General features: G+C 38.9%; 1 protein-coding gene across 1 annotated transcript in view; it reads right to left on the bottom strand.

Moving 5' to 3' along the window:
- tdrd1 (tudor domain containing 1) overlaps window positions 1–23023 on the bottom strand; it is a 50145-nt gene that overhangs the window by 3030 nt on the left and 24092 nt on the right. The window contains exons 12-20 of the mRNA XM_033034459.1: window positions 21159–21308; window positions 19509–19616; window positions 17905–18075; window positions 14486–14731; window positions 13881–14000; window positions 7583–7696; window positions 5565–5732; window positions 4495–4710; window positions 2235–2278 (exon numbers count right to left, since the gene is read on the bottom strand). Of these exons, the coding sequence (XP_032890350.1) occupies window positions 2235–2278; window positions 4495–4710; window positions 5565–5732; window positions 7583–7696; window positions 13881–14000; window positions 14486–14731; window positions 17905–18075; window positions 19509–19616; window positions 21159–21308 (1337 nt within the window). The remainder of the gene's footprint in view (window positions 1–2234; window positions 2279–4494; window positions 4711–5564; window positions 5733–7582; window positions 7697–13880; window positions 14001–14485; window positions 14732–17904; window positions 18076–19508; window positions 19617–21158; window positions 21309–23023) is intronic.

Raw genomic sequence — 23023 nt, 5'->3', positions numbered from 1 at the left:
GAGCATTGTTAATTATGGAAGTGGCTAAAGCAGGCTTCCTTGACAATACATCCAGCCTTACTGAAGGGTCTCGACCCACAACGTCACCCATTCCTTCTCTCCAGAGATGCTGCCTGTCCCGCTGAGTTCCTTCAGCTTTCTGTGTCTGTCTTCACACTAATTCTATGTTATTTCACTTTCAAATCCACCCCCTACACACTATGGGCAATTTACAGGGGCAAATTAACTTACAAACCCACATATCTTTGGGGTGAGGGAAGAAACTGGAGCATTCAGAGTAAACCCACATGGTCACCGTACAAACCAAGGTCTATCTTTGGTTTAAACCAGCGACTGCAGTTCCTTCTTACACAACACATCCAGGCTACCTGATGTAATGCCCAATGAAAATAGAATTGATCAAAGCGACAGTGTGGAAGGGACCAGGTTAGGTTGATAATGATATGGATGCCTAGTAACTTGAAGTAATGATAAATACAACAATAAATGCAGACAAGAGCACAACAGAAGAATACAGTGCAAATTAGTGTAAAACAATATTGAAGTACAACAAAGGAATAACCGAATGAGGTAGAGTTATGGCCCTGTCCCACGATGCGAGTTCATTCAAGAGCTCACCCGAGTTAAAAAAACAAACTCGTGGTAAGCACGGAGAATGAACGTAGCGGGTACGTCGGAGCTTGGGGACGTCTCTTAGCGGCTCGTAACGCTAACAGCAGGTACTTGGGAAGCCTCGCTAACGGCAGGTAAGCTCGGGAAGACTCGTGAAGATTTTTCAACATGTGGAAAAATGTCCACGAGAGCCCCGAGTACAGACGAGCGGCCTTTACCGTAAATCTCCGAGTTCGAATCAGGGCAAACTCGGGAGAACTCTTTGAATGAACTCGTACAGTGGGACAGGGCTTTAAGTGTAAGAGTACACGTTAGCATCATTAGGAAGGAGATGTGAAAGAGGTGATTGGTTCAAGAGTCTGATAGCCATAGGGAAGAAGCCGTTCTTTAGGCTGGATTGTTAAGGTCTTGTATCTTCTCCTAAAGGGTAGAAGAAAGAAAAGAATATGGCTGGGGTGGCAGGTTCCTTGAACAATGCTTCCAGCCTTATTGATGCAACACACCATGACGATGGGCAGTGAAGATCACAAAATTCAAATTCCAACTGGAATTTGAGCCATGATCAACAGTTATCAACATCGGAGGTATGGAAGCATTCAAGGATCGGGAATTCTTCTATGCTGCATAGTGAGCAACAGAACTGGCTATATAATGTTAACTTGCTATCTGCCTATCAACACCAGAGATGCAACCTGGACTTTAGAAGTCAGTTTAACCTCTGTTAGAACTGACCTCTGTCTATAACAATGCAAAGTCTAGCGTTCTACAATAATGGTGATTACAATAATGGTGCCATTTTAAATCTATCTCTTGCTGTTCGCATCATATTTTGGATGATGGATTATTTGCCTCGGAGATAATCACCAGTTATCTGACATAGTATTAGGTTGTTTGCCATGTCATTAATGTATCATTCAGCTGCAGTGTCATCCAGACATAGTTCCATTGTTCTTATAGTTTTCTAAACATGTCTTCTGACTTTCCTTTACAATCACTCCTAAACCAACCAGACCTATTTTCTCTCCTCTAATGACATTTGTAAATCAACATCAATGACATAAGCAGTTTTGATACGTGAAAGGACACAGACTGCAGGAGTAACTCAGCAGGACAGGTAGCATCACTGGAGAGCACGGAAAGGTGATGTATTGGGTTGAGATCCTTCTTTAGGCTATGCTACCCGACCTGCCGAGTTACTCCAGCACTTTATGGCTTTTTGTGTATTAGCCAACATCTGCAGTTCTTTCTTTCTACATCTAGGCAGTTTTGATGATTCCTTCATCTTTCAATATAACATGAACCACCCCCAGATATTATGTAATGTATTACATCTCTAGAAATAAAACATATACCTACCTTCACTGCCACTCTAACTCAATTTCATGATAGTATAAGTTTTAAATTCTGCTTAAAACATCGAGGACTTGAGATTTTGTCCATGTCGGCATAATAATTTATATGGTATATTGCAAATATATATTACAGCTATTAATCTTGTCTGGGAGAATTCCAATTGTCATGTAAATTAAAAGATTAAATGTTGCTGGAAAAACTGACGCAAGAAAAGATAAAAATTTGTAAAAGCAACACCATTTGCCAATATATAAATACAACAAACTTACACTTTCCTGAAGGTCTTTGCAACAGCAACAACTGAGATCTTGAACTGAATAAAAAGATAAAAGGTAAACACATTTCTCCTTAAACAGATTATACTTAGGTATTTATTCAGGAAAGCATTAAATAATGCAGTTCAATATTGTATTATTTCCCATCTATTTTAGGTTCTATCTTTCTCATCTGTATGTGTGCATTTTGAGATTTTTTTTAAAGTGCACAGCAACCGCTTTTTCTGTTAAACAATGTACCATGTAACAGATCAAACAATACTAAAATGAAAGTGCATTGTATTAGGCAAATGGCTGTTGGATCAACCGTCAGGTGATTCCTTCCAAATATGCTAAATTTGAGTGTTAAATCAGAAATAAAATGAATGCTACATTTGAGTGTTAAATCAGAAATCAAATGAGTTTCGAATCTGCTGGAGGAAATTGCTGAAAATTGAATCAGGTATAAAACCTTAAACAAAAAGACTAGCTTACAATGTTTTTAAAATGTTGCTATACAATATTTTAATCAATTCTGGTTGATTGATCGTTCAGACATCAAGTCAGACTGCATTGATGTCTAATTAAGCATAAGATAGTAGAAAGTTGAGATATATCTATCCTTAAGTTCATTTGGGTGCTGACTGATACTTATAGATACATTCAATCTCACTGCAAGAAAAACAATACAATCACGATCTTTTGAGTGAATCTTTTAATGTGCTCAGGGGGCTTAAATATCAATTGAGCTAGAATACAGAATAAGTTAGTGGTAAACGTATTTAGAGTATCTTTTGAGACTACTACCTGTTATAACTTTTGTCTCGATTCAAGCAAAGAATGCGCATCTTCGTATCATTATTGGGAGACAAAGTTTAATCAAGATTTCCAAAACTAGGCTCAGTGCTGAACTACAAGCAATAGGAAGATCATCCTCATCATTACTTAGTGAGGAACTATCACTAAAATTAACAAATGGGTGAATGGGTGGGGGAAGAGGAAATCGAACAAAAAACTCCATTCAAAGGCACAGAACACTCAAAAAGCATCATGCTACACAAGTTATTTTTTAAACTTTTAGATATGCGTGTTTTTACAATATTGGGTACAAAAAGTGTGACATCATACATAAAACTGAAGTTCACAAATAAATTATTTCAACATGATTCAGATTAATCAAAAACCCTCATAGCAGCAGTACATGACAGGGAGAGATAGTTCAAGAAGTTTGAGAACATTTTATTAATGAACAAAATTCCTTGCATTCCCATGCGATTTTTTTTACACTTTATGTTTGGTGTCCACCATAACAACCGTTACATGAAATTTAGAACGTTATTTCTTTTTAAAGCATGATAGCTGATTTCTTCACTTTTGCTGTTTTCAACATACAAATGTGTTTTCTTGCTATAAATATGGAGTACGTGACGAAATGAGCAATATTTCTGTTATCTACTGAAACGTGCGTTATAGTGTCCAAAGGTGGCCACCAAAATGAAAGTAGCTCCTGCTTCTTCCAGTATTTCTTTTTTTGTAATTTCTTTCTCATGTTTTGAATAAACTTTATGGAATTAATTATCCATACATAATAAGAGACTGCAGGTACATAATTTAATGGAAATAGCTACTGCAAAATGCTGGTGTTACACTTGTGATGGTGAACACCAAAAATATTCACAAATTTTGGCATGTAGCAGCTTTTACAGAATATTGATATTAAGGTTACTTTCTTCTCATAATTTCATCATCTATTGAGTTCCTCAAACTAGAAAATTTTCAATCTCCTTGGGAAGTTCTTTGGTCTTAATTTACCATTGTGGTGTAGGTGGTTACTAAAATACTCTAAAACCACCACTACACTCTTGAAATATGGCCATTCAGAGAATGCCAAATTCATCAAAAGTTTTGCTTATTACTGTGAAACATGCATCTCTGCAAAGCAACAAACTTGAAAATGTTTTGACATGAAATGAATGCAGAAATTGCCTCTTTATTTCATTGTGTCAAACCATGTCACGTTTTTGGTGTCCTAAAAATCGATATTTTTTGAGATGTAAACTGGTTGAATCAGGGAATTAATTTAATTCCGAACTTGATTTTATCTCTACTATCTCTAGCATATTTGAGTAATAATCCCTGAAAAAAATACCATACTACTTGAAACAGTGGATAAATGACATTTTTTATGTTGTGCTGAAATCTCTCCAATATTGTAAAAACACACATATAGATACCAAAGCAATGTAACCAAATTATCAATAGTGAAAGTTATTACCTTTAGTTGCTTTCCCAGTGGTGAATTTAGCCAGACCTTCTGATACCAACTTATCAGATACATTAATGGCTGCACCTTCAAAATGTCCAATCAATTGAACAGTGTGGACGTTTCCATCAATTTCTCTAACTGTTGCCAACATATTTTTATCAAGCAGGAGAGTTCTGAGGAAGTTGGTGGCTGCAGGAGTCCACTCGTCAGATTCTGGTTCAACATCTAAACATATTTTGAGCTTTACTTAAATATGTGTAAAATATTGGTTATTAATGAAAATAGCTTAGTAACTGTGTATATCAAAGCTGTAAAATACATTCCAAAGACACAAGTCAAGATGATGGATGGCTTAAATAATTTGATGGTATCATTGTTCCAATAGCACCGCTGCCATTGTTCTTGATGATACAAGTCAAGCAGTTATAATGGTAACCTTAATAAACTGTGTAACTAATCTTTACTCAGATCATTCATTGATCTTTTAACCTTTCCCTGTTTGCCTAACCTTCTCAACCCTTCACACCTCCTTCCAGATAAGTTTACATTGCAGTCACTATGCAGTAGTGGTGTAGTAGCATTACATTTAGAAGCAGGGATCTAATAAAGTATAGAATTCATGGAAATTTGTGTTCTGGAATTTTGAAATTCAGACTCCATTTTGAAAAACCTGTCCAATAAGTTAGCTACCTGACCCACATAGCCAATTACAGCACTGACAAAAAATATGTGTACCTTTTAACATATAAATATAGTAATTTGTATTGTGTGTACACATCAACTTTAGATAGTGGTAAAATAAACATAAGTATTTTGAGCTTAGTATTTTCTTAAATACTGAATGGATTGGTTAACTATACTTGAAAGCAATCTGGTCTTGTGCATCCAGGGAAACAGTTTTAAATTTTTTTTTATTGTGGAGCTTGGATACAATGGCCTTAGCTAAAAGAATTTCTACAAAACACAAATTTTATTTTCCGTCTAACTCTCTCTAAGATGCACAGAGAATGTTCTCACATATATTAAAGACATCAGGGAAATGTGCATTACCACCATCAGGGAAATATAAATGAAATTACCTGCTAGTGCAAATCTTGCAACATGACATGGATGTTCCAAAAGTTCTGGTTCAATACATTTAATCCTTTCAAGAGATACAGTTTCCACAATTCCATAATCTGCACAGATAACCTTCAATACAGATTCAGAACAATTCAGTACAATCGCACGATGCCAGCAATTGTCACCTACGACAAAAAATAATGCACCATTATTGTAGATGAATACTGTGGTATTGCAGCACAAGATTACGGTGCACCCGAAAATAAAACTGAGCAACATATGAAATTAATATTTCTTGGATGGCCTCTTTTCAATTTTCCATTGTTTCAAATTCAGTACCAAATAGTCTATGACTCATTTTGGCAAGATTGCGACCTGCAATTAATTTCTGAGTACAGCATAAACATTGCAAGCATCAATGCATCCAATTAATTTATCATATACAATTTATTCTTTAATTTCTTAACAATACAAAAATGACTAATATACTGAACATCAATTTATCCAATCTGCATCTTGATAAAGATTTGCAGCAAAATATTCATGTAAAGTACCAATACATGTTGCAAAATTGTTATATACAGTACATCTAATTTCATGGATTTAGCTACCAAGGCCCCAAGCTCAGGAATTCACTGCCTAAACCTATGTACATTTACATCTTTCTTTAAAGTATTTAAAAAGAGATTTCTCATCTCTATTAATAAATCTCCATTTGTCAAATAAAAATTTCCATTCCATTCACAAATTTCAATCCACTGTTTTAGGGTGGTTTATGTCAAAGGGTCTTAAATAAACATAAATTATTTTCAATCTACCGAATGAGCTACAAAGTTCATGCAAACAATATTTGATTACTGAAACTAAACTGGACAGATTTGTTTAAAAAAAAAAATCAGTGTTGCCTGAAAGAGATATGACTTTTGACTGTAGTTTCTGAATCTATTTGAATTTTTCTTCGCTACATTCCTAGATCTGATGTAGTCTAAAACAAGTAATTGTCCTGATCAATTAACAGCTGTATCATATGCATTTTATCTTTATCCATCTCCAAAACTTTGGGAAGAAAACCAGTGTGCAGACTTGTGTAAATGTGCAATTTTTTTAAAGCAAGGCACTGGAATTTGTCCAATTTTTTAATGCTCCATGTTTGTTTTTATAATTAAAAAAAAAGGGAGAATACCAAGCTGACTACCAAAATAGACCACTTATTTATTAGCTTCAAATGTGTCCTACTTCCCAACACACATCTATGATTATGTATATCCTCTGTATAAGCTAATCTCAACAACTTGCTTCCTAATACAATTCTGAATATCAAAAGTTTTAAAACAAAAGCCTGAAAATCATTACTGTTCCTACGTATTGGCAAACTACAAGTATGAAATATACCCACCCCCTCCATTCTCCTAAAGGTGCTGTAATCTTTTGGATTTCAAAAATGCAAAACAACATCTGGAAGTTAAGCAAATAAAATAGGCAACGTAGAATCATTAGGACAATTGAATGTTAGGCTGAAGGATTTTCATGTACATTGTAACCGACAATTGTTAATTCTGGGTTGAATTTTGTTAGGGTAGGGGATCAATAAACCAAGATATTTATTCCCTGTGTCTTCTCCAAAACTATCTGCTGTAAAACAATTTTCAAATTTTGTTAACTGTATAAACTTATATTTGTATCTGAACATCCATAACATGGATTTTTTTTGGGATAATTTATAATTTATCACATCTCAATGGTCACTTGTAATCCTCATTTCCTAAAGTTTGCCTTCAATGCTTTTTTTTTCTTCCTGTTGCGGCCATCCTCAATTTGTTTTCTTTGTGCTTTGGTCCACATCCCACAAAACTATATAATAAATGGTGGTAATACTCAAATATTCCAAGATATATTGATACAGAAATGGTTTAACACTACCAGAAATTCAACAAGGGAGAACTGTTCAAAATTTAGAAGTGTAAATGAATAATACCGTTTAGGTCCAACTGCTTCACATGACAAGCTTAAAAACCAGCAAAAAGGTGTGAATTACCTGCAAGTCTTACACAACAAGCATCACCAACTTCAGGTTTTAATGTAGAATAGTCTGATTGAGCTTTATGTTGTTCATTCAACTCAGCGTTCATCAAGATAAATTTATTCAAATCTGTAAAGAGAAACAACACCTCAATGACATTAACTAACAAAGAATTTTAATATCAAATTACACTTGACAAAATGTTTTTAAGTACATTTTATCTTTGAACAGGTTGGTTTGGACAAAAGGTTCATCCCAACCAAAATAAATTCCTGAGACACTGATCTCCCATAAATCATAACATAGGAAGATTATTACTCCCCCAACACAACCTTAAGAACGGCAAATAAAATAATTGAAAACCAAAGAACTGCAGGAGCTGGAAATTTGGCATGGAGATGGGGGCAGGGGAGTATGGGCAAAGTAAAAATGGATAAGTTCAGAATTAATGTAAATGGGTGCTAGATATTCTTTTTATTGGGAATACTGTTGAATATTAATATTAAATTAAGTATTCCCAACAGAAAGAACTAGTCTTCAACAAAGCAGGCAACGTTTGTGGAAAAGGGGAAGGGTTAACATTTCAGTTAAAAGACCTGGGAAAGGGAAGGTGAAGAAACAAAATGGTTTTCTGCTGAAGGAAATCGGCACATTGGAAGTGTAAGAGGCCATGGACAAAAAGGTCAGAGTGGAAGTGGAATGGAGAATTAAATTAGCAGGCAAATGGAATGTACGCGTAACAGAGGTGCTCAGCAAACAATTTGCTTTCTCCAGTATCTTGAGCATCAAATGCAATACACTGAAGATGTCAAGCAACATAATTCAAAAATTACCAGGGCCCTGGTAAAGTCTGTCCAACAAACTTGATCTGTGTGTCTCCAGGCCTGCAGTTGCCCCGCTAACATTTCCACCTGGTCTCTGCCCTCTACCCCCATATTGAACTCTTCCACCACCAACCCCCAACATTTACATATCAGCCATATTCTATCTAACACCCCTGAAGAACACAACTGATACAATCCCAAATTTTAATATCAAAGTCTATGCTGTAATAATCACACATACAGAGCCAATTCCATCACTATGCACCCATAATTCCCAATATGGGAAAACTATTTCTGCCACGAAAACAAAGCCATGCACTACCTGATAACCCAGTGGACCTGTGATCAAGATCACAATACAACTTTCAGAAATACAGTCAATACATTGCGGTGGGAAAATGTGCAATGCAAGATGACTATTATGATGACAGTGAACAATAATCAAGTACTTGCCCCATAACATCCAAGCTATTGCAGCATGACCTTTAAGGCGTGCTAGAATTACCGGTGCATAATAAATCATTTCGCAAGTTTCAGGAAATACTTTTAATGTGTATAACAATACAGAAAATCTAAAGCTATGAAATATTATGTATAATCAATGGCACTTGCTTTCTTCAAACATTATCAGCATGTTTTGTTTCATTTTAATGTGCAGACAGTTCTGCCATAACATCAGAGCTGTGTTCTTAAGAAACCTCACATAGCCAATCAGGTCTATTTGTCAAGAAAAACAAATTATGTCAATGAGGAAAACATGATAAGGGTCTAGAGAGTTCCAGACTTGCAATAGAAGTTATTTTTCATTCAGGATTTAAAAAAAAAGGCTTTTTCAATAGCAATAAGTTTTTGTAACTGTGAAAGCTAAAACACAAAAGGCTGGGTTACATTCTTAAATAAAGTATCATTGCACAAGTAAATAAAAGCAAAAGCTTGTCAATTTCAATGGCCACTTGCAGTTAGTCGCAACTGCGATCTTAAGCGAGAGTGGATTCTAATTATAACGTGTTTACGCAGAAATAATTTCCCCCCCTACACTGTTTAAATCTAACACACCTTTTTCTGCTTTTCAATGTCCAAAGTAACTTTTCAGTGATTCTCCAGTTCTTAATAAAAATCAATGAATCCCCAACTCTTCATGGAGCTCAAATTTAACAGTCCTGTCTAATTCCTGCTCTCCACACTAGGAACTCATCGCAGTGAATGATCATCACTTCTACCTCCCGAGGGAAGTCACCTCTATCATCAAGACTGTGGCATACATCACACCTCAAGCAGATGTTCATCTAGCACTGGAGGAGCTGCACGCCATGGTCAATAAACACCAGTTGGAGATGGACACAAAATGCTGAAGTAACTCAGTGGGACATGCAGCTTCTCTGGATAGAAGGAATGGGCGATGTTTTGGGTCGAGAGCTTTCTGAAGTCTGAAGATGGGTCTCGACCCGAAATGTTATCCATTCATTTTATCCAGAGATGCTGCCAGTCCTGCTGAGTTTTGGTCAGTGGGGGCACTGCGAGATGCCTGCCCTGTCAGCAGCGTGTTTGTTATTTCTACTTTAGTTTTATTAGTGTGTCCAAATGTTTGTTTTAGTGTCTCTCGATGTCTTGTGGGGGGGGGGGGGTTAAACCACTTTCGGTCACCTTCTCCACGGAGGCGACTGTTACATCCTGAAGCTGCGGTCTGCGGAGCTTCTAGCCGCGAGTGCGGCGTCCGGAACCTGGGATCCCCGGGGATGAGCTCCGACCACCGGCCCGCGGCCTATAACATCCTGAAGCCGCGGTCTGCGGAGCTTCTAGCCGCGGGCACGTCGTGGACTTACCAATCGGAGCGGGATCCCTCGCCGGGGATAGCCAGAGAAGAGCTCCGACCGCCGGCCTACAACATCCTGTAGCCACAGTAAGAAAGCGCCGAATCGGGACCACCAAGCCGTGGAGTGTGTTCGACCGCCTCGACGAGAGGGCCTGTACATCCGGACATCCGTAGCGGCGACTGCGGAGGTTTATGGCCCCGACCACGGGTGAACAAGGAGGACTGAAGCTGTGGTGGATGTTCGTGTTAAATCTTATTGTGTGTTCTTTTTTAAATGTACCGCTGCTGGCAAATTCATTTCACTGCACCCTCAGGTGTATGTGACAAATAAAATTGACTATTGACTATTCCGCATTTTGTGTCTATCTTCGGCATAAACCAACATCTGCAGTACCTTCCTACTGGCATACCCTAAAGCCTTTCCCATCATAGACAAAACCATCAAAGCCAATTGTAAGAAGTCACATCCAAACTACCATCAACAATTGTCCTGCGGCACCAGATAATCAACATCAGAAGATCCTTCACGAGGGTGAACCTTTGGAAAGCTTTGAGACTTGATTGGACAAATTGTAATGATGAGTCATGAGTATACAAGGGGGATCGATCGTCTGATTGAATGGTACCAGAACAACCACCTTGGTCTTCACATAAATAGGACTAAGGAGCTGCTTGTTGATTTTAGAAGAGAGGAGCCAGAGGATCCACAAACCCGTTTTAATCGACAGGTCAGCAGCAGAGGGAGTCAAAAACTTGGTTGGTGGGTGTGCATATCTCCGAAGATCTGTCCTGAGCCAAGCACATTGATGCAATCATAAAGAAAGCCTATCAATGCTTCTACTTCCTTACAAGATTGAGGAAATTAGGTATGTCAATGAAAACTCTTAAACTTGTAGATGTACGGTAGACCACATTTGACTGATTGCATTATGGCTTGGTTTGGCAATTTAAATGCCCAGGAATGAAAGATTACAAAAAGTAATGCCTTGTCCATCATGGTACTGACCTCCCCATCATTGGAGGGATCTATATGAGACACTGCCTCAAAAAGACAACCAGCATCAAGGACCCACACCACTCTGGCCACGCTCTCATCTCCTGTCATTGGGAAGGTGGTATAGGGGTCAGAAAAATGTATCTTCCAGGCTCAAGAACAGTTTCCTCCCAACAACCACCAGGCTTTTGACCACAAACTATGAACTGCCTTGATTGTACTTTGTTCTTTTTTGCACTTTAAGAGTTTTTTTTTGTTTATTGTTTTATCTACGAATACCCTGTTAAGCTGCTGCAAACCAGAATTTAATTGTTCCATTTTCGACCGAAATACATGTTATAGCAAAACTATCTGTATGCCTTTAAAAATCAAACTAATAGTACTTCCAAATTTGAGTTAAATTAACTCTAAATACCTTAAGGAAATCATTATTTAGAAGTTCAACTGTGAAAATAGACATAAAGCTGTAGCAACACAGCGTGTCAGGCAGCATCTCTGGAGAAACGGAATAGGTGATATTTCGGGACAAGACCCTTCTTCAGATTGAGAGTCAGGGGAAGGGAAATGAGAGATATAGAGGGTGATATAGAACAAATGTATGAAAGATGTACAAAAAAGTAACGATTATCAAAATGGTCCATTGTTGGCTGTGAACTAGGTGATAACGAGTTATAGACAATGTGCGAGGGTTACTTGAAGTTAGAGAAATCAATATTCCTACCACTGGCATTGTTAGCTGCCCAAGCAAAATATGAGGTGCTGTTCTTCCAATTTGCATTTGGCCTCACTCTGACGATGGAGAAGGCCCAGGAACTAAAGGTCAGTATGGGAATGGGAAAGAGATTTAAAGTGTTTGGCAACCGGGAGATCATGTAGGGCAAGGTGTTCAGCGAGACAATCGCCCAGTCTATGCTTGGTCTCGCTGCTATAAGCGTCCAAACCTGGAACACTGTGAAGCTGGAGGAGGTGCACGTGAACCTCAGCCTAACCTGAAAGGACTGTCAAGTCAAGTCAAGTTTATTCGTCACATACACATACGAGATGTGCAGTGAAATGAAAAGAGGCAATGCTCGCGGACTTTGTGCAAAAAGACAAACAAACAATCAAACTACAAACAAAATGGAACAGAATCACATTCTTTTACATATTAAATATTGTGGGCGGAAGGAAAAAGGGAAAAAAACAGCAATTAAAAAAAAAAAAAAAGCAGTAGAGCAGTACAGTAAAGTTAGTCCCTGGTGAGATAGTTTACAGTCCGAATGGCCTCTGGGAAGAAACTCCTTCTCATCCTCTCCATTCTCACAGCGTGGCAACGGAGGCATTTGCCTGAACGTAGCAGCTGGAACAGTCCGTTGCAGGGGTGGAAGGGGTCTCCCATGAATTTATTGGCTCTGGATTTGTACCTCCTGATGTATAGTTCCTGCAGAGGGGCGAGTGAAGTTCCCATAGTGCGTTCAGCCGAACGCACTACTCTCTGCAGAGCCTTCTTGTCCTGGGCAGAGCAATTCCCAAACCAGATTGTAATATTTCCGGACAAGGTGCTTTCCACAGTCGCTGAGTAGAAACACTGGAGGATCCTCGGAGACACTCTGAATGTCCTCAATTGCCTGAGGTGGTAAAGGCGCTGCCTTGCCTTACTCACGAGTGCTGCAGCGTGTGATGACCATGTCATAACCTCAGAGATGTGGTATCCCAGTTATTTAAAACAGATCACCCGATCCATAGTATCCCCATTTATTCTCAATGGTGTGTACGTGTCCCTGGACAATGGTGTGTCGGTGTCCCTGGACAGAGTCAAGGGAGGAGGTATAGGGACAGGTACTGTGGTTTCAGGGGAAGGTAACAGGAGAGTGGGTGGTTTGGTGGGAAGGGATGAGTTAACCAGGGAGCTGAAGGAACGGTCTCCGTAAGGAATTCTTTTAAAGGTTTTATGACATTTTCTGCACAACTTATTCCCTAGCATTGAAAATTTGCTTTTACACGCAATCTCATTTCTTCACTTTAATGACATTTGAGTTTTGGAAAAACAATTATGTAGCTATTTTTAAGCTCCCTCTAACCTTTGTTTCAATATGTCGTACATATCTATTTCATCAAAAAAATATATAATTACTTGTTTAGACTGCAATGGTTCACGAATGGATTGTCTGAAGATATACATTGTTACTTCAAATCAGCCTTTGGCTCTGGGCTGATAATGGTTATTATCAAATCAGCCTTTGGATTCTGGGCGGATAATTACCTAATGTCACAGGTTGCTGCTATAAAACCTTTGTTGAAGAGTAGACTATCAAAGGAAGATTTGAATGTGAAATATTTGGAAATTACTTACACTGTTGGGCGTTAAAATATTATGAACTGTAATCCAACTGTTTCTGAAATGAGTTTGTCAGCAGAAAAACGAATTCATTTTTCATCTGTCAATCCAAGTAATTTTGATCCAACTGTATCATTGTTAAATTTAAGAATTAATCAAGCTAAAACACCATTTTTCTCGTGAAAGATTTTAACATGATCGAATTGAATAAATAACATGAGAAAAAAGCTACAAAGTAGATTTAAGAAATTGAAAAAGAAAGCATGAATGACTTTTTGGGGGGATGGGTGTGGTGTGTGCATGCATGGTCCAATTTACATTATGTGGAGCCAGATGTCTCACATATCAAGTTTTTTTTTGCTTACCATGAGTGCCCATAACATGAACAAATAAGATGCCAGGACTTATTATTTCTTTCACCTGAATGGCTACAACAGAGTTCAAAGGCAACTCTCCTGTCTTCCACATCTTTGCATGCAAGTTTCCTCCAGTAGATCAAACAAAAACACAAGATAAAGCAAATGATTACTACATACTAGTTATCTCTCAAAATGCTGATTAAATAAAAAGGATTTTAGAATGTCTACTTAAATGATTTAAAATATATATAATTTAAAAAGTGACGTATTGTTTAATCCACCACATATCTACATATTATCCCACATTATGATCACAACAAAATTAATAATTTAATGATAGCAATACATGGTTAATAATAGTATCAATTTAATAATAATGTATAATTTTACTTAGTTAAGCCTACATCTCTCACTATGTAAATGAAGAACTACGCACATTCTTCAGTTGTTTGTACATTTATGCATCTATATCAACTACCCAATGGATTTTTGCCTCAAACATAGAAAGCACAAAAGTAATAAACAGTCTTTAAACTTACTTAAGTCCCACTTCATATTTGTGTGATATAACAATAAACAAAGCAACTTTCAGAAATATTAAAATAACTTACTTCTGACCAACATTTTGTTTTCCAAAATGGGTTTTATTTGCTTTTCCACATTTTTAGCAGCTAATCCTGCTTTAATCAACTGTTCATTGATATTAATAATTGGATTTGCTGTTTCATCGAAAAGTTCCACAAATACGCAATTCTCTTTCTTTGACACAGTTCTGGATTTTAGACATTTATTCATCACCAGATTTTTCACCCTTACTATAGAATCCAAAGACCAATTATCATGTAAAGGCTTTACACCTAAAGAAACAGACAATACACTGCAATTATGTAGCATGCAATATTGACAGTTGATCATGTAACTATCATTTATGTTGCCAAGAGGAGGCTATTGCAATAGTAGAGTTGAAAATAGAAAGAGCATTTGGCGTCCTCAGCAAAACAGCAGAATATTATTAGTCGTAATTTAAAAAGAGACAATTCTAAATTAGAAATGTCGACTAAATGTATCAATTTCAAGAACAGACAGTATATTATGGATTCAAGGAAACAATGGACCTTCCCAAGAAGCAAAACAAACTGTCAGTTTTGGGTAGGATCAGTTCATACTGAAACTAGGTGTTCTTTTGCAGGTATCATTTTATGAAGAAAATGAATCCAATGTTGACATTCATTTTAACCTCACTTATTTCTCTTCACATAAACTGCTTAATATCTTGTCCTTTCAGAAACATCTGATTGCCTGTAATGCATTTTTAAAAATAATTTTGACCATTCCCTGGCAATGGATACTTACGTTTATGCATTGTAAAAGACCCTGGCTAATTATATTTTTTAAGAGAGAGCTAATATGCCCTGATATTTAAAAACTTCACCACACATTAAACTTAATCTGGATCTGTTATCATTCTTATTTTCTGATATTAAGAACTTTGACTCCCAAATAAATGATAATTTCAAGGCTGAAAGTTAATTAAAAAACTGTTAAGTTACATTACTGAAAAGTGGATTTTTACATGACTATATTTTTCTATATTTTCTACATCCTCCACATGTCACTTTGAGCAGTTGCAAATTTTACAGTGCATTTGGTTCAGAAGCTTTGCAGAAAGGTCATGCTAAAATTAAACATTTTAGCATTTGATTTGAAAGTCATGTACCACATTCTAGTTGGAAGAGATATCAACTATTGATATTCAGCTTCAAAACCGTACTTTCACAATTAAAAATGATGAACTGGCATTCTGTGTTATGCCCAGCTTTCTGATTAATTATGGCTGTTTTAACTGTTTTACTTTTCAACAGAAAATTAGTAACAATTATTTAACATCCTATGCAAAGTACCCTCCATAATGTTTGGGACAAAGACCCATCATTTATTTATTTGCCTCTGTACTCCACAATTTGAGATTTACAATAGAAATAATAACATGTGGTTAAAGTGCACATTGTCAGATTTTAATAAAGGGTATATTTATACATTTTAGTTTCACCATGTAGAAAATGAGTGTTTTCTGAAACCAATCTTGCTGAATGAATTATAACAATTGTAATGATATGAACTTTTACGTTGGCGATCAATTATTCGATTATCTGAAGAAGCAAAATTGCTTGAGAAAACATTTACATGAAATAGCAAAGTACCCTGCTCCGACTGCCTGCCCTCACAAGCCTCCAACTTCGTAGTTCCCCAGCCTCGCACGGCCCGATTTTACCTTCTCCCCAAAATCCACAAACCTCACTGTCCTGGCAGACCCATTGTTTCTGCTTGTTCTTGTCGCACCAAACTTATTTCCACATACCTCGACTCTATCCTATCCCCCCTGGTCAGATCCCTCCCTACCTATGTCCAAGACACCTCACATGCTCTTCGTCTCCTCCATGACTTCAGTTTTCCAGGCCCCCACTCCCTCATCTTCACCATGGATGTCCAGTCACGCTACACCTCCATCCCCCACCAGGAGGATCTTAAAGCTCTCCGTTTCTTCCTCAACCGCAGAACCAACCAATCCCCATCTACAATTACTCTCCTCGGCCCAGCGGAGCTGGTCCTTACGCTCAACAACTTATCCTTTGACTCCTCCCATTTCCTCCAAATCCAAGGCGTAGCTATGGGCACGCACATGGACCCCATACCTGCCTGCCATGTTCGAGGCGTACCGTGGCCTTATCCCCATACTCTACCTCCGCTACATTGACAACTGCATTGGTGATACCTCCAGCACCCGTGCAGAACTCACTGACTTCATCAATTTCACCACTAACTTCCATCCGGCACTCATATTCATCTGGACCATTTCCGACATCTCCCTACCGTTTCTCGACCTCACTATCTCCATCGCAGGTAACAGACCACTGACCAACATCTACTACAAACCCACTGACTCCCATGGCTCTGGACTACACTTCTTCCCACCCTGCTTCCTGTAAGGACTATCCCCTACTCCCAATTCCTCCGTCTACGCCGCATCTGCACCCAGGATGAGGTGTTCCAAACCAGGGCATCGGAGATGTCCTCATTCTTTAGAGAACGGGGGTTCCCCTCTTCGACTATAGATGAGGCTCTCACCTGGGTCTCCTCTATATCCCGTAGTTCCTCTCTCACCCCATCCACCAACTCGTAACAAGGACAGAGTCCCCCTTGTCCTCACTTTCTGTCACATTTTTCGCGACCTCCATCGGGATCCCACCACTGGCCACATCCTCCCATTTCCTCCCCTTTCGGCTTTCCACAGAGACTGCTCCCTCTCTAACTCCCTGGTCAATTCGTCCCTTCCCCCAAACCACCATCTCCCTTGGTACTTTCCTTTGCAAACGCAGGAAATGCCACACTTGTCCCTTTACCTCCCCCTCGACTCCATCCAAGGACCCAAGCAGTCTTTCCAGATGAGGCAGAGGTTCACCTGGACCTCCTCCAACCTCATCTATTGCATCCTCAGTGTCAACTGCTCTACATCGGTGAGACCAAGCGCAGGCTTAGCAATCGCTTCGCCCAACACCTCCGCTCAGTTCGCATGAACCAACCTGATCTCAGTGGCTCAGCACTTCAACTCCCCCTCCGATTCCAAATCCGACCTGTCTGTCCTGGGCCTCCTCTTTGGCCAGAGTGAGTCCCACCGCAAATTGGAGGAGCAGCATCTCATATTTTGCTTGGGCAGTTTACACCCCAGCGGTATGAACATTGACTTCTCCAATTTCTGGTAGTCCTTGCTTTCTCCATCCTTCCCCTCCCCTTCCCAGCTATCCAACAGCCTACTGTCTCCGCCTCTTCCTTTCTTCCTTTCTTCCCGCACCCCCACATCAGTCTGAAGAAGGGTCTCGACCCGAAACGTCACCTATTCCTTCGCTCCATAGATGTTGCCTCACCCGCTGAATTTCTCCAGCATTTTTGTCTACCTTCGATTTTTCCAGCATCTGCAGTTCTTTCTTAAACACTGCTTATCCAATCACCGAGTCTGATATTGTATACTCACCGGCCAAAGCACATTTCAAAGCCTGATTTGGCAATTCCCACAGTTCTTTATGGACTGGACGTAGGCGACTGCAATGGAGCTTTTCATAATTTCCAAAATCTACATATCCTACCCTGGCAATATCCTCAGGGAAGTAACCAATCACAGCAGCTCTGTACCACTGGTTATCCTCTACAAGAAAAAGAAAACAGCTTTCATTGTCTCCACCAAAGCATTCTTCATGAAGCAAATCTCAATGCTGCAAAATTTCTCTCTAACTTATTTACATCTGTTGATTCAATTGCACTCTTGTTACATTTTGTATCTTTTAATGCATTTCAATGAAGCATTGTTCCTCACAAGTTCAATTTATTTTAACGTACAAAATTGTGTACTGCATTTAAATTATAAAAGCCTTGCAACAATTTGTCCAAAAGATTGCTTAACAGGGCCTTTATAATTTTCTTTTGGTTCCCCTTAGAATCCTTTATACCCTGAATAAATTCAAGTTATCATTTTTTTGAAAAGAATCTTCAAAAGAATCAGCTGCATCACAAGGTATTTACTTAATTATTATAGTATCCATCCAGTAGTATTATGATCCATTAGTTATGCCATTTAATTTATTTTTCCCCCAAATTCAAATCAAGAGTAATCTTTACTGGACAAGACCAATTAATAATTGAAAATCTATGGGGTTAATAGCTCACAAGAAAAACAAAATATAACTATCCTTAATTATTAATAAATGACCTGTGTTGCTATCTCAATAAAGAACATTGTTTGGCAAACATTAAAAACAGGAACACAAGTTGGTATACTCACAGAATGAGTATACACGGGCATGAATGTACATTCAAATTAATAGAATATAGCATAGAAATAGGTCCTACAGCCCAACTCGATTATGCTGAACTAGATGCCCATCTAATCTAATCCAATCTGCCTTTGTTTGGCTCATATCCCTCTGAGCTTTTCTCAACCACGTTCTTGTTCAAATGTATTTTAAAAGTAGTAATTGTTCCTGGCTCTACTATGTCCTCTGACAGCTTGTTCCATGTACCCTCCATGTGGGAAACAAGGATAATGCAGCCAAATAGTGTTTGCTTGGAAATACAACCCCCCAACAAGCTACAAATACATAACGTCTGAGGAAAGTGAATGGAACATAGCACAATAAGACTCATAACAAAATGTAAAAACCCAAATACTGACTGCATGTCAACCATGGTTGCTGTAAATCTGAAAAACTGGGCATCCAGCTCATTAGCTCTGTAAGGTTAGGAACTGTCCCTGGATTCAATACTGAATCGAGAAATAAAGTGAGAAGTCAGATCCACCTGAAATACACAACATGCACACTGCACAGAGCCGGTCTTTCTCTACAGACCATATGGCTCACCTAAAAGGCCATTCTGTGGTATAAATCAACTATGCGTAGGGCATGGTGATTCATGAGTTAAAAAAAAATATGTATCAATCCCTACAACCTGTTTTACATTAACATTTCCTCAAATATCTCTTCAGTTAAAATAATTTTACTATGCAGGATTTGAGGGGAATTAACTTATAACAAAGATATAAGTTTGTGCCAGATGGACATGATTTGGTTCCCAGCACCTTACCTGTGAACTGAGCACAGCAAGGCTCTCCAATTTCTGGTCTAAAACTTTGTACAGGAGTTAAGTTATTACAATATTCCACCAATGCTTTTTGTAGTTTTTGAAACTCATCTGTTGGGAATTAATCAAAAACAAATTTACACGTCAACAAGAAACAACTTCTTACCTGATGTATATTTCATTCTTAATAATGCCACAGTATGTTGTAGTGTGATATTTGCACTAACAAGATACTTTGGGTAATACACAAATCACATTATAAAAGCAATTGAGTCAAGGGGTAAAGGGAATTTGTGCGTGTGCACACACAATTTTAGCATATGCTAATAGATACCAAATAAAAGCCAAAACTGCTGTAGCCAATGAACAATAATAAAACAAGTGGTTCCAGATTTTATTGCTGTTATCAAATAAAAACCCCAAGAATTGCATAGATCGATAAACAAAATAAACCAATGGGACACAGCAAAAATTCGAACAGAAATTTCTAATGCACCTACTGAGCACTGATTTAAATCTTCTGCTGGAACCACAGCGCAATACCTTTATCACAAAGAGTGGCAGATGTTTATTTACAAGAAAAATATACATAGTGCTGGAGAAACCCAGCATGTCAGGCAGCATTTCCAGAGAACACGTATAGGTGATGTTTCAGGTCAGGATCTTTCTTCCAGATGAGACAGAGGTTCACGTGCACCTCCTCTAAACTCATCTACTGCCTTCAGTGTTCTCTCTGTGGCCTCCTTTGCATTGGCAAGATCAAGCATAGACCCGGCAACGCTTTCGCCAAACACTTGGTTCGCCATGGTCTGCTGGATCTCCCAGTTGCCGACTTTATTAAATCCCCTTCCCGTTCCCCAACTCACCCTTCTGTCCTGAGCTTTCTAATGTCAGTGAGGCAACACGCAAACTAGAGCACTTCGTATTCCACTTGGATAGCTTACAACCTAACGGTACAATGAATGGTCACGACCCGAAATGTCACCTATACATGTAATCACGAGATGGTAACCGGCCTACAGAGTTACTCCAGTATTTTCTATCTTCTTTTGATTGACTGGTATTCTGTTCAGCAAAACTTCTGTTCAGCCACAAGACAAATTATTGTAATGCAACAGATATCACCAGTTGAAAGATATGTGGAAACAAAGAAATGCAGATGTTAGTTTATACCAAAGGTAGACAAAGGCAGTAGGTCAGGCAGCATCTCTGGAGGAAAAGGATGGGTGACGTTCAAGCCTGGGTCCTTCTTCAGACTGAAAGTAGGGGGCAGGGGGAAGTGACAGGCTGGTGGCGAGAAAAGACCAGTACAAACCAAGGACGGCCACAAATTATCTCAGGCAGGGCTTGCCTGGTAGGTCCATTATTGGCTAGGGAAGGTGTGATCGAGAAAAAACATGGAGAACTGTGGAACTTTGGCAATAGAGGCCCAGGACAGAAAGGTCAGTATGGGAATGGGAAGGGGGGGTTGAAATGGTTGGCAACTGGGTGATCCTGTAGGCGGACCAAAGACATTTATTCGGTAATGGCGATATGGGATACAGAGTAACAAAATCAAACTCGCATGGTACAAGAAAGAATAAAATGAATGCTTCAGCAATATTACTCCATTCAGCAAAGTAAGTAAATGCAAGGGTGAAAAGCATTTCTCACATCTATTAGCTAGATGTTGACAGAAGAAGTTGCTTGGTGTTTCAACATGTGTTACAATGACAGCAACATCTTCAATGCCCAATGAAACTGAGCTCTCTCTATTTTCGCGCTCCGTCTCATTATTATGTGGCTTTTTGAAGTCATCTTTTCCTAAAAACAATCAATATCAACACATTTCAGATTTATCTTTAAATGAAGCAATGTATTAACTTTTAATATCGATTAATCATAATGAATAAAATGTAATATAGTTTTAAAAATATTGTCCAGGACTAATCAAAATCACAATCAAAAATTTGGACCAGATTCAATGATCACAGATGACACAAAACTGTTGAAATACAGTATAGAATGAAGAGGAAATCAAAACTTCAGGAGAACATGACAGCCAGGAAAAAATGTCTAACACATGGCAGATGTAATTTAATGTTGAGAACTGCGAAAAGATTACTTCAGACAAAAAAAGATCAATATGACTGCTGTAAGTTTACAAAAGGTGGATGAACAAAAATTGGGTTGCACACCTAGAGGCTAACAATAAGACACGCACCCAGGTCTGATGGTGGGCCTGCCTCGACTGAGGGTGTCTTGTGATAAAAGGCCGAAACACCCAGTGACGTTGAGGTACACAACTGAAGATGTGTCTGATTGTTAGCAAATTCACCTAGTGGTCATACCCAAGAAGGTCAATTGTAGTGAAATCGTAGGGATTGTAACATCCAGTCCTACTAATTGATCTTCGAAGGCTACAAAAATGCATAAAAGGAGGCTGCGTACCAAAGTACAAATACAATGCCAGTTAGAACCTAGCTAGAGCATGGCAACTATTTATTTTTCGGAAATATACCACGAGTAGAAACCAGATTATAAAGCCCAGGGGAAATGTACTGCATGTCCAATGGACTGTTATCAAGACCACCATTATTTTCTATTTATATTAATGGTTTAGGTAATTAAAAGGGCTGTATAGAATACGTGGCATTTTTCTCCATCCAATATGTTGAGAGAAAGGTGGAATGATTTTCCTTCAAAAAGATATTTATCTGAATGCAGGCATGAGACAGGAAAAAACTGAAAAAAAGAGGATGAGCGATGGGGGTCCAGGGGGCATTGCCCCCTGGTAGGATTCCTTTATGGAGGTTTTTTTTTATAATTGTACCTTGAAATTAGTTTTCTTGCCTGTTTATTTCTCATTGGGTCTTCCCCACTCACTCACGGGGAACCCTTCACTGCTCACTCACAGGGACCCCCCCTTACCTTTGCTCACACTTACATGGAACCCCTCACTGCTCACACTCACAGGAAACCCCTCAAATTGGCTCACACATGTACCTCCTCACTGCTCACACTCACAGGGAACCCCCCACACTCACAGGGACGACCCCTCACCTTTACTCACACTCAGAGACTACCCCCTCTGCTCACCAGGGCTCACACACTCCCTCTACTTGCTTTAAATCGCTGATTGATACCGACAAAGCCCCTGGCCTTTCCCAACCCAGTACCCACAGTGCCACTGCCCTTCCCCGGCGCCTCGCTCCACCAGGCTAACTTGTCCCGCCCCCGGAGGTCTCCGTCCTCCAATCACCGCGCTGACAGATAATGTCCCCCCCCCCCCCACGCTGACCGACATCCTTCTCGTCCAATCCCCGTCCTCGGCCATCAGTCTCGCGGAAAGCTATTTATGGATTTACAGAAATTTAGACATTTTCTTTTTTAACGAATTTCAAAATCCGCTGAGAAATCTCATGCCTGTGAAAGGTTCAAAATCATGAGGTTTAGGCAGAGTAACAGACAGCAAAACCAGTTTTCTGGGCAGAAGTACCAGTAACCAGGTACAAAGAGTTAAGAGAGTTGGCATAAGA

This window comes from Amblyraja radiata, chromosome 15 (assembly GCF_010909765.2).
Source record: "Amblyraja radiata isolate CabotCenter1 chromosome 15, sAmbRad1.1.pri, whole genome shotgun sequence".
Classification (NCBI taxonomy): Eukaryota; Metazoa; Chordata; class Chondrichthyes; order Rajiformes; family Rajidae; genus Amblyraja; species Amblyraja radiata.
The sequence above is the reverse complement of the archived record's forward strand: the minus strand, read 5'-3'. Positions and strand labels throughout refer to the sequence as shown.